The 17,402-nt window shown below is 32.4% G+C and overlaps 2 protein-coding genes across 3 annotated transcripts; both read left to right on the forward strand.

Annotated features, from left to right (window-relative positions):
- Positions 1 to 908: 908 nt before the first annotated feature.
- LOC107946500 (WRKY transcription factor 72B) lies at positions 909 to 4,469 on the forward strand. Of its 2 annotated transcripts, none has more exons than XM_041107067.1 (6): positions 909 to 1,144; positions 1,325 to 1,414; positions 2,244 to 2,318; positions 2,536 to 3,072; positions 3,157 to 3,270; positions 3,355 to 4,469. In XM_041107067.1, exons 1-6 carry the CDS (start codon positions 1,022 to 1,024, stop codon positions 4,255 to 4,257), a joined length of 1,842 nt encoding a protein of 613 aa, XP_040963001.1. In that variant the 5' UTR covers positions 909 to 1,021; the 3' UTR covers positions 4,258 to 4,469. The 2 variants fall into 2 exon arrangements, with proteins under 2 accessions (XP_040963001.1, XP_040963002.1); XM_041107068.1 differs by having other exon boundaries at positions 2,244 to 2,312.
- A 7,418-nt stretch (positions 4,470 to 11,887) lies between these two features.
- On the forward strand, positions 11,888 to 17,187 carry LOC107943889 (uncharacterized). Its single transcript, XM_016877700.2, has 5 exons — positions 11,888 to 12,285; positions 12,673 to 12,825; positions 13,181 to 13,235; positions 16,544 to 16,666; positions 16,807 to 17,187. Exons 1-5 carry the CDS (start codon positions 12,241 to 12,243, stop codon positions 16,848 to 16,850), a joined length of 420 nt encoding a protein of 139 aa, XP_016733189.1. The 5' UTR covers positions 11,888 to 12,240; the 3' UTR covers positions 16,851 to 17,187.
- The last annotated feature ends 215 nt before the right edge of the window (positions 17,188 to 17,402 follow it).

The following is a 17,402-nucleotide window of genomic DNA, read 5'->3' on the forward strand; positions in this document are numbered from 1 at the left end:
TGTAATAAAAAGAAGGGGATAACATGAGAATAAAAAAGAAATAAAGAGAAGGGAAAAGTATAAAAAGGTACAGGTTCAAGCTATAATTCTTCACACAATATATTAATGGAATTGCGTTTGGACTAGTTCGTTACAACAGGTCAAGTTAGTACTGCATGGATTCGGAGGGTTACTTTTTTTTTCTTTAAAGATTTTATCCCATGTTTGTCATCAATCCCCACACCACCATTTTTTTTAACCCAAAAACCCTCCACTCTTTGGGAAAGCCAGATCAACTCAATCTCGATTTTAGATTTTATAGACAATCTCAATTCTTATCCTTTGTCAAAAGCTTAAAAAGAAAAATACTAAAAGTAGTTTCGTCGGAGTCAGATTCCGAATCTCACTACAATATAGCGAAGTCTTACAAAAAAACAAAGCAAAGCTGCCGTCACCGGAGGTAAGAAAAAAAAAAAAAGTTAAAACCTTTGACCATGAACCAATCCAATACCCCCATGTGACGTTCGCAAAGTACGAAACTTCAACGAATGGTAGCATTGTTTGACATTAGGTGGGGACCGTGTAATGCGGCTCGAACCCCTCCCCCCGTCTTTTTTTTTTGTATTCTTTTGCCCTTTGCCAGTACATGTTATCCAAAAGAGTTGAATTTCATTTCTTCCTTATATTTTTTTATTACATATGGGATGAATATATTAATGACTCTCTTTTTTTTTCATTATAGTCTTTCCTTGGTTCTTTTGTTTTTTGTTTAATGCAAGTGGATTTGGGTTTTGTTGACATTAATGTTTATTGGAGCATGAAGTCATTTTTTTTATATATACACTGAAATTCATAATATAATGAATAAACTACAATATAAATCCGTGATTAAAAGAGTTATGATGAAAGCCATTGTTTTTGCATTTTTTTTAAGTTAAAAGAGAGAGAGTCAAATACAGCAGCCCTTCTATAAAAGAAGAGCGAACTTGGTTTGTTTGAGAGATTTTATTACAACAAAAAAGAAAAAGGAGGAGAAAGCTCAATGGAGGAGAATTTGAAGAAGAGATCTGATGATATAGGAGGTGGTGCAGTTGTGAAGAAAGAGAAGATAGCTGATTCTTGTGCTGATGATGAAGACGCTCCTGCTCTTGTTGTTCTTCCCAAGGTCAATACACACACCATTCTTATTCCTTGCTGGTTTTTCTTCATATTTTCCCTCTATTTTTCTATAAACAAAATTTATTTGTATTTCGTATGTCTGGTTTTAGCAGTTTCATGCTGTTTCTTTGGATAAAAGAAAAAATGTTTTCTTAATCTATTTCATGTTATTAACTTTGATGATCAGGTAGGAGATAAAAGACTCTGTTGTGAGAATGATGATAAAAAGCCATCTTCCCCTGGAAAAAAGGATTTAAGCAGCAGCAACAACAACAAGGTAAACCTTTATATGAATTCTTTTTTTAATAATAATTTCAAGTAGAAATTTTATTTATTCTGATTAATGTACACGTTACTGTGGATTGAAAGGAATGGTTATTCTACAATTTTGATAGTTTTCTTCATGACCAATATCTATTATATAATTGGATAAAGTTATTGTAAAATATCGACCTTGAATAAGATATAGATTTAATTAATTCACAGTCTGTACAACATATATTATCAACTATTTTAATTTGTGTGAAGCATAAAAATTTGGTGATCACTATGGATGCAATACCTATGTATGCAATCACGTAAATCCAGCACACTAAAAAGAAGTATAAAATTTTAACATAAATTAGCACGAAATAACAATATATTTCTACATTATCCAAAAAGGATATGTATATTTTCTGATCCTAGATAGTTCACCATATACCATCTCGCAAATCAACATCTGGCACATATGTTTTATACAAGAAAGAGACAAGTTGGATTTATACAGCATTTGGTTGTGGAAGAAATGAAGGGAAATATTCCAAGTTGGCTACGAAGCAATAAAAGTATTGCTACAAACATGAACAATCAAGCCATAGAAATTTGTGTCATCTTTTATAGATTTTTCAACCTTTTTTTTATATTTCTTAAATCCCTTGATTTCTAGATTTTGACTAATGTATATGTTTCTTGTCTCGATGCTAGACTTGAAGTCATCGCCCATCCTTTTATTCTCACCATTACTTTTCCAATTGCTTGGCTTCATTCTGGGCTTCCAGCAGCTTTGATTTTAATATAAATAGACTCATTTTATGCTAATTCAACATTGTGCAATATTAAAACAGGTATCTCTAAAATCTGATACTGAAAGAACCGAACCTGAGTACTCCATGGCTTCTTCTTCAACTCGAAAGGAGCAGGTTAGCTTTGTTTTATGTATATGTATCTATGTATGTATCCATGAAAAATACAAACATGAATTTTATGCTTTAATAAGGGTATAGATTTTCAGATAAGGATGTAATTCTTGGGGAAGTAATTGAAAATTCAATTATGACATGATTGAATTATATTTGCAATAAAGAAGATTATTTGGTTAAACTGAGTATTGTGTTTTTTGTTATGCATGGAAAATAGGATGATCAACTTGAATCTGCCAAAGCTGAGATGGGAGAGGTTAGAGAAGAAAATCAAAGACTAAAGATGTATTTAAATCGGATTATGAAGGATTATCAGAAGCTACAAATGCAATTTTATGACATTGTTGGACAAGATTCAAAGAAATCCCAAGCAGCAGAAAATAATGACCACCACCACCAACAAGAAGAAGAAGAACCCGAGCTTGTGTCTCTTACACTTGGAAGGTTTTCGAGTGATTCGAAAAAGGATGGTAAAAACAAAGCATCCAGCAGCCATGGAAAAGAGGAGGAGAGAGGGAATGAAGGCTTATCTCTTGGCTTAGATTACAAGCTTGAAGCTTCTAAGTCTGAGGTAGATGATGAAACTTTGCCAAATCCAAGCCCAGTGAAAGGTACTCAAGAACTCAAGGAAGAGGAAACATGGCCACCAAGCAAAGTTCTCAAGACAACCAGAACCGGAGACGATGAAGTTTTGCAACAAAACTCTGTTAAGAAAGCTAGGGTTTGCGTCAGAACCAGATGCGAAACTCCCACGGTATTATCATGGTGTTTAGTGCATATAGATACAACTATACTAATCATGGTTTCACGGTTATAATGTTCTTGTAATTTTTTACAGATGAATGATGGATGCCAATGGCGGAAATATGGGCAGAAGATTGCTAAAGGAAACCCTTGCCCTCGGGCATATTATCGTTGCACAGCTGCACCTTCATGCCCTGTGAGAAAACAGGTGAATTTTGAAGGTTAATTTTCTGTTTTTTTTAAGCCACTAATGGCTACATTAATTAAACTGTTATCCTCCCTGAACTTACAGGTTCAAAGATGTGCTGAAGACTTGTCGATCTTAATCACAACTTATGAAGGAACCCACAATCATCCACTTCCGATGTCAGCCACTGCAATGGCTTCCACCACTTGTGCAGCAGCTTCAATGCTATTGTCTGGTGCATCGTCGTCGGGTTCCAGTGTTGCATCGTTAACTTCCACCGCCAACCTCCATGGGCTCAATGTCTACCTATCTGATAACTCAAAATCAAAGTTCTACTTGCCCAACTCTTCACTCTCGGCTGCCTCATCACACCCAACAATCACTCTTGACCTTACTTCAACACCATCTTCATCCTCATCATTTCCTTTCAATAGGTTTTCTTCAGCTTATCCCACTACATCAAGATATGCTTCCGCAAGTCTCAGCTTTGGCTCTTCCGAATCCAACACTGTGTCTTGGGGCAATGGGCTTCTTAGCTATGGTAGTCCAAGTACTCAACCCTACATGAAAAACCCTCTTAACATTAATGGGAGACCACAGTCCACCATGGAGAACAATAACATTTTTCCATCTTTCATGCAAAAGAATAACCTAAATCCTCCTCAACAGCCATTACCGGATACCATCGCTGCAGCAACCAAAGCAATCACAACAGACCCCAATTTCCAATCTGCTTTAGCGGCGGCTCTCACATCAATCATTGGAACCGGCAATAATAATAATGGTGGTGGTGGTAGCGGGGAGAGCTTGGCACAAAGGTTGAAATGGGGAGAGCAAACATTTGCAGTGAACGGAAATGGATGTGGCTCAAGCTTCTTCAACAAACCACCTCCTTCCACAACTTCCCAACCAGGGAGTTTGATATTTCTACCACCTAATTCTTTGCCATTTTCAACACCCAAGAGTGCCTCCACATCTCCTGGTGATACTGGGAATCACACCAATTGATTGTTTTTATTTTCTTCTCTTTTTTTGAATATTAATTTGTAATTAAGGATGTTATTCATTAGTCTTAATTGGCATGTAATAATAGCAAGTTTGAAAATTAACTTTCCTCTCAATGACAAGGATGAGAGGCATGGAAAATTTGAACAAGTTTGGTTTCTCCACAAATATTTATGACCGCAATTGTTCAAATATTGAAAAAGTTTTGTATTAAATAAAACGTGAACCATGGGATAAATTTAATACAGTGAAGACAGTTACAGATAACTTGAGGATCCTTTATCCTGAAAACAAGTCAATTTGCCCGCATATTCAATGTTCCTCCCTGGTCTGCAATCTGCATTTTTGCACCATCCAAAGGCAATCCCTAAAACCGACCTCCCCTTTCCATATTTAGGCTCAGCATGAACAATAATGAAAACAAACTACAAGACAGTGGAAACCCATTTTTTTTTTAAAAAAAAGTAAATAGTCATCTACTTAAAAAAGATTGGAGTCGCCACCGATCTTTCATTGTGGTGCAATCGGATCACCTTGAAAACGGTTTTGGTCTACGAATTTAAAAAAAAAAGAGGTTCGGGAGTCAGTTACATACGAGGAATGATTAGCACCCTCGTAACGCCCAAAATTGGTACCTAATCGATTAATTAATGTCTTAATGTCGAAAAATTAAAATTTCGAAAAGAAATTTAAAAATATGATCCTTTTGTTAAAATTACTTAAAAATTTAAAGAAGGGTGTATTTCTCGTTAATCGAGAAAAAAAATTATATCCCGTGAGTTAGGACTTAATATCTTAAATCCCGAAACAAGAATAAACACCAAAATTTATTTATTTTTAAAAATTTTGGTCATCTCGGTTTCAGAGAAGAACTCATATCCGGTAAACTGGAACACGGTCTTTTTCTGATTCCCGAGATAATTTTTAAGTAAATGTGTGTTTTTTTTAAAAAGGTTCGTATATTTGAAATTATCGAAAAATAGTGACCCCGTAAGTTAGGGTATGATCGTTTTGAAAATCCCAAATACCGAGTGTTATGCTATCTTGGAAGCTTTTGGGTAAAATGATTTCAAAACTTAAATCATATTAAACGTAACTTTGCGATAGAATAATAATGTACAACAAGAAGTGACAATTTGTAAATCACAATGTACTCTAAAGGACGACAAATAATCGATAAATACAAATAAGCAATACAATACACATGAGAGCAATAATCTTACATCACATATTATGCAAATACTAACATCAAAAGCTAATGAATTATAAGTCAATTTTGAAAGAAATACCAAGCAAATTAACACAAATAAAGTATAACAATTTTTTTAAAAAAATAGCATACAAGAAAGGAAATTCAAAATCATCAATATAAACAATAAATTATATGCAGAAAATTTCAAAATAAACAATATATATATGAGTTTGAAATAAATAAAAAATGAAGATAAAAATAAATACTATGTGAAATAATAATATCTAAATGAATTTTAAAGTAAATATTGTATAAAAAAAACCAAAATAAGTAGTACACAAAATAATATACATATATTTATCTAAATAAGTAATACATATGGAATGAAAATTTCAAAATAGATAATACTATATATATAATAATATATATAAAAAGTTGAAATAGGTAAAATATAATAAAATAAGTTTTTTAAAGAAATAAATTATATATATGAAAATTGGTAAAAAAAAAGATATATATAATAGCATGAAATATATTATATATGTATATATGTGTAATAAAAATAGTTTAATATAAATCGTATATATTTGTATAAAATAGTATTGTGTAAGAATATTATTGTATAAATCTTTAAAGCAAAGAAATATATATAAGTGAATTTAAAAAATGTATTATAAAATAAAACCATAAAAAATTAAATTATATTGAAAATTACATAAAAATATATAAAATAATAGATGGAAATTAAAACAATAGTATATGGTAAATTTAAATAATGTTAATAATAAATTTAAAATAATAATTGAGCTTAATCATTAAATTAGATTTAAAAGTAAACATATTATTAAAAAATAACATTTAAATAAATTAAAAAAATTAAACTAAACTAATAAGGATTAAATTGGATCTAAAACAAAATTAGAGGGAAAAAACGTAAATAAAATAAAATACAGGACCCGATTGAAAGGCTCGAATAACTCAAAGGGACTGAATGAGAAAATATCCCTGCCCTCTGAAACGCTCCGTTTCACCAAGACCAAATTAGAAACCCAAATAAAATTTAATGTATCAATTGAAGAAAATAAAAAACTGAATTAAAATAATAAAAAATGCGGAGGGGCCAAATGCAGAAATTGCCTATTGATCAAAAAATACGTGGATCCTCCCCTCGGGTCGGGTCACCGCTCACGTCATAGCCTTATACGGCGTCGTTTTGAGGCAACTGAAACAGGCCCTAAATGACGCCGTTTCATACCATCTATAAATAACACCATTTGTTTTTAAAAAAAATCATTCTGCCATTTTAAAAAAAAACCTATTTCCTCTACTAGGGTTTCAAGCCCAGCCAGCCCACCGCGATTCCACCGTGAACGGTGGTCGAAGCTGCACCACAAAGGGCCTTTTAGCTCTTTTTCGCGCAGATCTGAAGGCGTCGCAAGATAAGCCTTCTTTTTTACTCTTTATTTTTTTTATTCTTTAAAAATAAATCGAAACAGGAAAAAACAAAAAGAAAAAAATATTTGCTACCTTCTATCTCTATTTTGCAAAAGAACTTTGATGGTTGGTACTGAATTTTTGATTCATTCCTCCATAGAATCCCCTTTACAGATTTGCAATCGGCTTTATATAGCCGAATATAAAATAAAATTACAAAAATTATTTTTCTATTTTTCTCTGCTATTCTGTTATTATTCTTTTATTCTCTTGTTTGTTGCGTCTGTTGCAGGTTCGGCCATCCTGGAGTGGAGGCGCACGTTGTAACAGCCCGATTCTGGGCCTAGTCGGAATAGTAGTTTCGGGACCACAAATATGATGAGGGAAAATATGGTTATTATTATATTTTTATGGTCTACAATTTCACGGAAAATTTTCGTAAAAATTTCGTTCGAAAATTTCGACGTTTGGGCACTCAATTTAGTCAAAAGGACTAAATTGTAAATAGTGCAAAAGTTGAGTTCTACATCTTAGAGGTGTCTAATTGTTATGAAATTTTAAATTGGAGGTCTTTATGTGGTAATTAGACCATTAGTTAGTTGATGGACAAAAATAGACATAAGAAATGGGTGAAATAGATTTTTTTAAATGGGGGCATTTTAGTCATTTGGTTATTAAATAGAATTAAATGGGAAAAAGATGGCAAAATATGCTCATCTTCTTCATGGTGAACGAAATCAGCAAGGGGGAAGCCATATTTAGGGTTTTTAAGCTTTCAAGCTCCATAGTAAGTGATTCCAAGCCCCGTTTTTAATGTTCTTCGTATTTTTGGAGTCCCGGTAACTTGGTTTAGCTTATTCTACCATTAATTCGTGTTAGGGTTCATATTTGGAAAAATACCCATAGGTGAAATGTGTTTATTTTGCTGTTTTATGGTGGAATATGAAGCTAGAGATTATGTTAAACAACTTTTGCTAAGCAATTTTAAGCGAAAACGGGTAAATAGACATAATCGGTAAAAATAATTAATATTCAAAAGTATGTGTTGGAGTGGGAATTTGATGTTGCCATAGAAGGGAAAAATGTTCAGCATGTTATAAAACTTAAGAATAAGTGATGAAGTTTAATTTCCGAGCTTGGGAACAAAAGTGTAATTATGCAAAAGTTTGGGGGCAAAATTGTAATTTTTCAAAAAGTTGGGTGGTGGATTATTTTAATAAATGTGAATATTAAACGAGTTAAATTTGCTATTATAGATCAAGAAAGACGTGAAGAGTATATCAAACGGGGAAAAGAAAAGATAGTGGAGTAAAGTGCAAAATTACGATATTTTGCACCGAGGTAAGTAAACACGTGACTTAATGTATTATTTTGATATTATTTGATATATGTTGAGATTTATTTGGAATTTAAAATAAATGTTTGGCAATATCCTAAAAATGTTGTTAAATCGGGAAAGGTGATAAAGGGTTGCAATATATGGTTTATGGGTTGAACACTCGGAATAAGCCGGAGTATGTTGTATATAAAAGGGGTAGCTGTGTGCTGATTCCCCAATTCATTGGTGGTGCTATGTGCGTGATCCACCATATCTTTGAAATGTGAAAGGGGGTTGCTATGTGCTGATTCCCCCGAGGGGTTGCTAAGTGCTGATTCCCCGATTTCATTGGTGGTGCTAAGTGCGATATCCACCGTATCTTTGAAATGAAAAGGGGGTTGCTATGTGCTGATTCCCCCCAGGGGTTGCTAAGTGCAGATTTCCCGGTTCATTGGTGGTGCTAAGTGCGATATCCACCGTATCTTTGAAATGAAAAGGGGGTTGCTATGTGCTGATTCCCCCGAGGGGTTGCTAAGTGCTGATTCCCCGATTCAGTGCTGGTGCTAAGTGCGAGATCCACCAATAACGGTTAACATTCCGAGTGTTCAACGAAAAAGTGTGGAAGGTGAATATTGCCATATGGTGGAAAATTTTATGGGGTAAATATTGAGTTGGATACTAAATTGATCCATGTATGAGATGGGAGAAAATATCAAAAACGAAAAAGGAACGATTTAATTATAAACTGTGTTGAACAACAGCAGTTGGGTAACTTTGAAAAAATCACCATAAATGGTGGAAAATGAATGGGAAGCTGAATAATATATGAAATTGAAGCTGAATGTGTCTATTCTCATATGAAAGAAATAGAATAAGCAAAAGAGTTGTATTTTTGGAGATATCTGAATTTTACTGAAACAGGGCTGGATTGATTTCGAGATCCCCTGTTCTAACTTTGGAAAATTACCAAAAATTGTACAAAAATAATTATGGCATGAAATTTATATCCCTGGAATCCTTATTGAGTCTATTTTTATTAGAAACAAGCGAAACCATTTTTTAAAATTTTGTACAGAGAGTTAAGTGAATTTTAGTGAGGAAGGGTCAGAACCGTTGGGCAGTGAAACAGGGGAAGGTTTAATGAATAAACTGTACTAATTGACTGGGTCAAAAATTCTGAAATTTTTATGGTGAAATGGTATATGAGTCTAGTTTCAGGAAAAATTTACGGAACTCAATTTGGATCCCGGTATCTCCAGATAAAAATAAATTAGCGACTATGACGCAGAAAAACAGCTTGCTGGAAATTGCCTAAACAATAAAGTCATTCATGAATAAGTTTATATTTTGGTGTAGTTATGGGAGTAATTACTTATTTATCATGTGTTTACTTACTAAGCTATATGCTTACTCGATTTTATTTTTCTCTTGATTATAGTGACTTCCAACAACTCGGAAATTGGAACGAAGTCAGACAATCATCTACACTATCCTTCACATTTGGGGTATTTTACTACTAGTGTTCCGAAATTTTATGGCATGTATAGACGACTTATGTAACGTGGGATCATCATGTAAATATATGTTATGGTTCCCTTTTAAATGTAGTGTTTATTAATAGTTAAACTGTATGTGTGTTTATACAAATGAAATTTGTTGGTATATTGGAATGTGTTGTAAATTTGCAGGAGGTTTAAGCAAAAATAAGTAGGAATGCTGTCGAAATTTTTTAAAAAATCTAGTAATACCTCATACTCTGTTCCGGTAAGGAATACGGGTAAGGGGTGTTACACACGTGGAATCCTGGCGCAGTGTGGGTGGGAGGGGACTTGGTTCCAGTTGCGGCGCAGACTATCTGGAACCTTGAATTTGGGCCACCGAGTGTTGGGCTATTGCCACTGGATTAGGCTAAGGTTGGCTGATGTGATTGGGGTTAATGAGTATTGGGCTTAGATTAATTTTTAGTATGGGTTTAGGGCTTGTGTCTAGGTAGTTTAGGTTAAAAATGTTTGGGCCATTTAGGCCGATGGACTTTGTAAATGGACATTAATTTATTTATTGGACTTTTTATAAAAAAAAATAATTTATTATTTAGTTTATATTTTCTATTTGTGGCTTTTGAGTCTGGGTTAAAATTGGGTCTTACAGCTAATATATAAAATATTGATTTGATTCGTCCAAATTCAGCCCATATAAGGACTGAGATTAATATTGGATTCTAATATCGACTGTTTGTGTAGTTGTTGCAATATAGTGTTGCCATAAGAAGTGGAACAATGTGCTACAAACACAAACTAAATAATACTAAAGTAGTTTTATGCACACGTTTATATGTGTGATGCCATTGTTAAGAGGATGAAGTATTATTTAAGTCAATAGTACGGCCACAAATAAATTTTTGCTCTCAAATACCTTCCTAATGAAGGCAACAAACACTGACTACAAGAAGGAAATAAACACAAATTTGTATCAAGCAAAGTAGCATCTATTGCCTAGATTTGGTGCTCTCAACTGATCATGCTCTTCTTCATAGGGGCTTGTAGTCTATATTTATAAGCTTTTATATATATATATAATATAACAAGTTACATACCCGATCTTTACGCTTAGTGGCGCTCTTCTTTTTTTTTTTCACATTTAAGTTATTATTTTTTAATTAATATATTAAAAATTGTTTTTAAACAATTTTATAAAAAAGAAAAATGCATAATAATTAAAACCATTCATGCATTTTTTTATTTTTTATTTTTTATTTAATATATTATCATGTTTACTAAATTAAATTTATGCGGTACAATATTTTTTTTCTTTTGCTCATATAAGAATGACAAAGAAAGACATTGGAAAATATCAACCTCTTTCAAAGATAAAAATATTACAAAAATTCTCACACTCGACCTGAGACAATCAACATCAACTCAAACCAAAATTAATATGTAGCCCACAATAATCATCTCCCAACTTTCAAAAACGAAGGATTCCTTTTACCTGCTATTGCCAGAGCATCAACCATACTATTTCATTGCAATTGAACAACTACGAAATAAACTCAACACAACTGATCAATACCACAGTCAAAACCAATACCTAGATTCCGCAACATTCATGCCTATAATTTCTTTCCAACGACCACTCCAAAGCACACGCAAGCTAGATTACATACTAACGGTACAATAATATTAAATATATTAAAATAAAATAATAAATATTTAAATGTAATATATTTGATACCTAAAAAATATAATAAAATGTTTTTTAATTATTAACCGGTGCCTAATGTATGCAGCAATAGTACGAATAGTATATTTAATATGTTAACAAATGCATTAATAATATATATATATTGATAAAATTTAATAACAATTATTTAATGTGTACACATTTTATTTATTTGCTCTCCATTACTTTGACTGCAGGGGTCATTTTCTATGCTTAAATTCACAATTGTGTTTATACATTAATTTTTAAAATTTATCTTTTATTTTCAATTAAACACAATTTTTTAACATAAAATCCATTCTTTTCGTGCTCTCTTTTCATATTGTTTTTAATTCATTTTCTATTTTTGTATTAAACACAATTTTTATTTTTAGTTATTTTTCATACTATTGGGTCTGTTTGATAAGGGGAAAATATTTTCCGGAATTGGTTTTCCACATTTTCCAGTGTTTGATTGGGGGAAAATGATTTCCTATTGTAAAATATTTTACAAAACACGGGAAAAGGAGTTCCTGTTTTAGGAAAATGCCTTACCGTTTTGAATTCGGTAAGACATTTTCCGGAAAACGACCCATTCTTCTCCCCTTTCCCCTTCTCCTTCCCTTTCCCCTACCTCTTTCCCCTACCCCTTCCCCGTTTCGAAGCCTACAATCGCCTCCAAGCCGTGGCAGTGACCTTCGGAGAGAAGTTGCCGATTCCCGAAAATTGTAGCCCTCGACAGTCAATCTGATGGAAAAAGCTCTCTCCTTGAAGCTTTGCTTGGATTCCGTTTCAATGTGCGTGAAATTGAAATGGGTACTCGTCGACCTCTCATTTTGCAGATATGGTTCATTACCGTTCTGCACTTGAGCCTCGTTGTCGATTTCAGGTGGTTTTTGCTTTTAGAGTTGGGTGTTATTTATCCTTTTACTTTTTCTCAAATTAATTTATTTATGATGAAATTTTTAATTAAGTAATTTTTGCAAAAGTGCAAGTTTCTAGTGTTATATGGTTTTCAATTTGGCTGGTATAACTGACTTCCTCTTGCAACCCATTTTAAAAGCATAAGCTAATGAGGATGTTAGAACTTGCTATTTCTGAAGATGTTTAAGTACCAAAGTCACTTCTTTGTTTGTACATTTGCATCCTTTCTCGGTTATACTGTTGTGCTGTTCTTTGTTAATAATGAAATTGCTAGATTTTATGGAAAGTAAAAATGTTTTGGTTAATTGTAGGACCTCCAATATATCACACTGACATTTTTCTTCTCATGCAGGTCTTGACAGAAATAGATCGTTGCTATTGTGTTCTTGTTAATGCGCTTGATGGGGCAGCTTTTCCTAGTGAAAAGGATACAAATGATAGCAGTTCCAGTAACAAAGTACCATTGAGAGTAGATACTAATTCTATGAAGACGAAAAATAGTAAGGTTTGGGTCCTTTCTCAGCTTTGTGATAATTTATGTGTATTGATTCCATGATCAACCAGAGTCTTCACTTCTGAAGGAGGTACTTACAAACAACTGCTTGGTTTTTTATGTTAACATAAATGATGGAAGTGGTATATAATTGTTTTTCCTGACATTTGTTACATTTTAATGATGCCAACATTGAATATTTTATCATCATGAACTAGTTTTGTATATGTAAGTTTTAAATAACATAATGTTAGCATCAAAAGGGCTGATGCCATTGATTCTGTGAAAAGCTGCTTAGGAGTAGTATACATGCAACCGTACTTTGAAGATCAGTTTGCTGATGACATGCTGCTAATTGTTATTGCAGCTCACACTTTTTTCTGGATTTGTCAGCTATCAAATGGTCCGGGATGCATATGATGGTACACTACCTGGAATCAATCTTTCCAAGAATTGCCTTCTGTTTTTGTTCTTTCAGAATTTTGCAAAAACCTAGCTCATGATCTGATAAATATGTTCTGCTTGTGTTAATGTGAATGTGAGAAATTGATTGATATGTTAAACATATTATGTTTTACTATAGTTTTACAACGGGTTGACACCCTTGTTGGTGCCTTTTAATCAACATATTTTTCATTTATCAAAAATAATCATGGTCTGTGGAAAAACATGCACATTTAGTCTTTAAACCTACAGTTGATTTCATGTCGAGTAAGCCTGGTCTAGTTTAAAGGGAGCAAAACATGTAGACTGCTTAACTTATGTTCTAAACAACTTAGCTGTAACAACCCGGTTTTTGACCCTAATCAGAATAGTGGTTTCGGGACCACAAATTCGAATTAGAAAAAATATTATTAATATTATTTTATGTGTTTATTTTGTGTGCATTTGATTGTGTGAAATTTTCGTGTTTTAATTTCGTTGTTTAAGTGTCCGATTTAATAAAAGGGCTTAATCGCGTAAAATGAAAATTTAGGGGTTAATTATAAAAACACCTAATTGTTGTTGTCTTTATAATTTAGAGGTTTTATTATGCAATTAGTCCACTATGTAAGTTAGTGGGTGGAAAAGGACTAATATAACCTTATTATATATGTTATATATATATGTAAAGGTTAATATAGTAAATTAAAAATAAGGCTAATATATGTTTAATATAACAAATTTTAAATGCCATGTTCTTCATCTTGGCCGAATATAGAAAAGAAAAAGAAAAAGAAAAGAAAGGAGAACAACAAGGTTCGGCTATCTCTAGGTCTAATTAAGGTATGTTTTTGCTTTGGTTTTTGATGATTTTTACGTTTTTGATATCGTTGCTTTGAATACTACCCGACCCATGCTTGAATTTTTGATTTTGATGAATATTTTGAGTTATGCCATTGATGAATAATTGTGTTTTGTGATGTTTGATGATGAATAATGAAATATATGTCTTAGATTAACATGTTTTGTCTTGGGATTTTTGATGAATTTGAGTATTTAGGGTTAAATTGTGAAAATAAATTTTTGAGGGACTAAAGTGTGAAATAAATGCAATTTGTGGACTTTTATGAGAACCATGAATATTCGGCTCTTGTGTGGTATGGGCAAATTTTGTGTATTTTGTGTTTTGTGCAAAAAGGACTAAATTGCAAAAAGTGCAAAATGTTAGGGGCAAAATGGTAATTTTCCCATTTATGTATTTTTGAACTTAATTGAATGTTTTGATGAATAAAAAGATTAAATTTGATTATGTTTAGATCAAGAAACGAAGAAAACGAATTTGGATCGGGGAAAAACGAAAGTAATCGAATAGTCGATCGTGTCCGCTGATATCCGAGGTAAGTCTATTAGCAATTTGAGGTTATTAAATCAGTATATATGCATGTATATCTATAGTAATTTGGTGAGCTGAAATTGAAAGTATATGGATTGAATTTTGTTTAAGTATGAATGATATAAATATATACATGTATCATGTTCGAAAAAATATATATGTATAAATACTTGTTTTAATCAAAGGTATTTATATATATAATATATATGTAAACATAAGGTCCGAATATATATATATATATAAGCATATACATGTATAAAGCCTTGGACTTGGTTAAAGGTATGAATGTGTATATATATGTACACGTGAGTTGTAATATATATGTATACTCATGAATAAGTCTTGAATATATTTAAGTATGAAATTACATATGTATATGTTAGATTCGAATATGTATATACGTACATGTATAAGTTATTGTATTGAAATTAGATATAAAGTTATATACATAAATTTGTTAGGTTGAATCATGAAGTTATTGAGCTGGATTTTGGTGTTTGAATTTCATGCACCTATGTGGTTCAAGGATATAGGTTATAAATTTTGAGCTGAATTTTTATGTATGGATTTATATACATATATAGTTCGAATATGAGTTACAACTCTTTGGACTGAAATTATTGTTGTGAATTATGCAAGTATGTGTTAAGTGCATGTTTGTTACGCAGAATTGAATATAATTCAATTTCAACGGAGAAATGACTATCGGATTTATTGCCAGTGAAATTATTCAGACTATACGTCTAGCAGGCTAAGTGCCGGTGAATTGAATCGGACTATATGTCTAGCAGGATAAATGTCGGTGAATTGAATCGGACTATACGTCTAGCAGGCTAAGTGCCGGTGAACTGAATCAGGCTACAAGCCTAGCAGGCTAAGTGCCGGTGAACTGAATTAAACTATAAGCCTATCAGGTGAAGTGCCAGTGAATCTGTTTAAATTAAGTGATTCTATGCATTGGGTATAAATATTTATGCTTTTGTTTATATGAAATGGATAAGTTTATGAACATTGTTTTAAGGTGGTTGATGAGTATATAATCGTTCGAGTCCTTGTGAATAGTGAGTATGTATATATATATCGGTTGTCATGAAATTGTTGGATATATATATATATGTGTATATATATGTATGCATTCAGCATAGGTGGGTATAGGTATATATGTGCATTCGGCACTTATAGTTGATCAAGTATAAAATTATTATGCTTTTGGTATATGTATTTGAACAATTATATTTAAATGGATCTGATGAAGTGCGAACAATAAGTACTATAGAAATCAGTATATGCAGTTAATGATTATGTTAGTAAATTGATTATATGCATATAATGTATATACATTTGTCCGTTCATGTGTATTAGATAAATACACATCCTTTCAGATTTAAACAAAATGACTTAATATAGCAATGTTCGATTAGTAATTATAATTGATAATTGTGATTTCAATAAATTTATTTTAAGAATTATATGATTCTTTTATATGTATTTTAGATATGCTATAGACTTACTAAGCTATAAAAGCTTACTTTGATTGTTTTTGTCCATTTGTTTTTATAGATTTTGGAGACGCGTTACGAGCTCGGGGATCATCTGCATAGTCTATCACACTTTCGACCCCTTTTTGGTATTTTGTTAAATATTTGAACTTGATCTTATGGCATGTATAGGTTTGAGTACGATGTTGGTTAAATGTTGATTGTAAATTATAAATAGCTATGCGAAAATGATTTAATTTTCATGTTTGTGATCAGTTGGTTTTAAAAATGGTTGTATTTGTTCAGTAATGCCTCGTAACCCTAATTCGGCGACGGATACGGGTTAGGGGTGTTACATTAGCTTTTAGTTTATTCTTAATGTCTTCTTCATGCTTATTTAGTTCTCATCTCATATCATTTCGTCTTTTTTTCTCAGCTGGGAGTTCTGGATTCGGAAGTCTTCTATCAATGGGTCATTCCTCTGGCAAAAAAGACAGACTTTACATGAAAGGTCCTGGAGGACGCGGGGAAGTTGAAGTAGTTGTTTCTGGTGTCGTAGGTTAGTAAGAAATTCATCTTGGAAACTATCCTCTAAAATTCAGTTCCTTCTTTGTTTCTTATTTCTCAATGCATATCGTCACCATGGTGTTATCCCTTATCATAATTTGATGTAAAAACATGTGTTTTATCTGATTGCAGGCCTTGTCATTTCTCTTACTAGCCGTGGCTTGCTCAACTGCTAGTGTGACAAGTCTTTTGGTCAATGTCAGCTCGACATATTGCCCGTCAAAGATATGCAGTAGATATCAGTTGTCTGCAGCTATGGCTTTCATGTTGTGGTTTCTATCCTTTGCTTTAACTCTCTTCAATCTTTGGCTCCTTCTGTCTTTGTAGCGACTCGCAACTTCCAAGTTCCAACCCTTTCTTCATACACAAAAGTTCAGCAGGCAGATCCTGACAGTTCCATAGATGTTCAAATTAAGAAGTGTACATTGACAGTATTATATACGAACATCAAAATCTTGAACGATAATTTTGAATTTCAATGTTTTTTGAATAAAGTTTGCTGCCAATTTACGATTCGTTGATTCATTTATCTAGTTCATACGGCTAATATTCTAGCTTAATAATTGAGTATTATTATATATTTAATTTGATTTATTTAATTATAAATAAATCATTGCAATATATGTAAAAACAATTTAAAATGTAAAAATTTATTAATATATATTAATATATGTAAAAACAACTTTTCTGGAAAATATTTTCAGGAAATCTACCAAACAGCAGAAAAT

This window comes from Gossypium hirsutum, chromosome D12 (assembly GCF_007990345.1).
Source record: "Gossypium hirsutum isolate 1008001.06 chromosome D12, Gossypium_hirsutum_v2.1, whole genome shotgun sequence".
NCBI lineage: Eukaryota > Viridiplantae > Streptophyta > Magnoliopsida > Malvales > Malvaceae > Gossypium > Gossypium hirsutum.

Coding starts and splice junctions, on each gene's coding strand:
- LOC107946500 (XM_041107067.1), top strand. CDS start 1,022: ATGGAGGAGAATTTGAAGAAGAGATCTGATGATATAGGAGGTGGTGCA. Junction 2,319..2,535: donor CTTCAACTCGAAAGGAGCAG/GTTAGCTTTGTT, acceptor CATGGAAAATAG/GATGATCAACTTGAATCTGC. Junction 3,073..3,156: donor CCAGATGCGAAACTCCCACG/GTATTATCATGG, acceptor AATTTTTTACAG/ATGAATGATGGATGCCAATG.
- LOC107943889 (XM_016877700.2), top strand. CDS start 12,241: ATGGTTCATTACCGTTCTGCACTTGAGCCTCGTTGTCGATTTCAG. Junction 12,826..13,180: donor TGAAGACGAAAAATAGTAAG/GTTTGGGTCCTT, acceptor TTGTTATTGCAG/CTCACACTTTTTTCTGGATT. Junction 16,667..16,806: donor AGTTGTTTCTGGTGTCGTAG/GTTAGTAAGAAA, acceptor ATCTGATTGCAG/GCCTTGTCATTTCTCTTACT.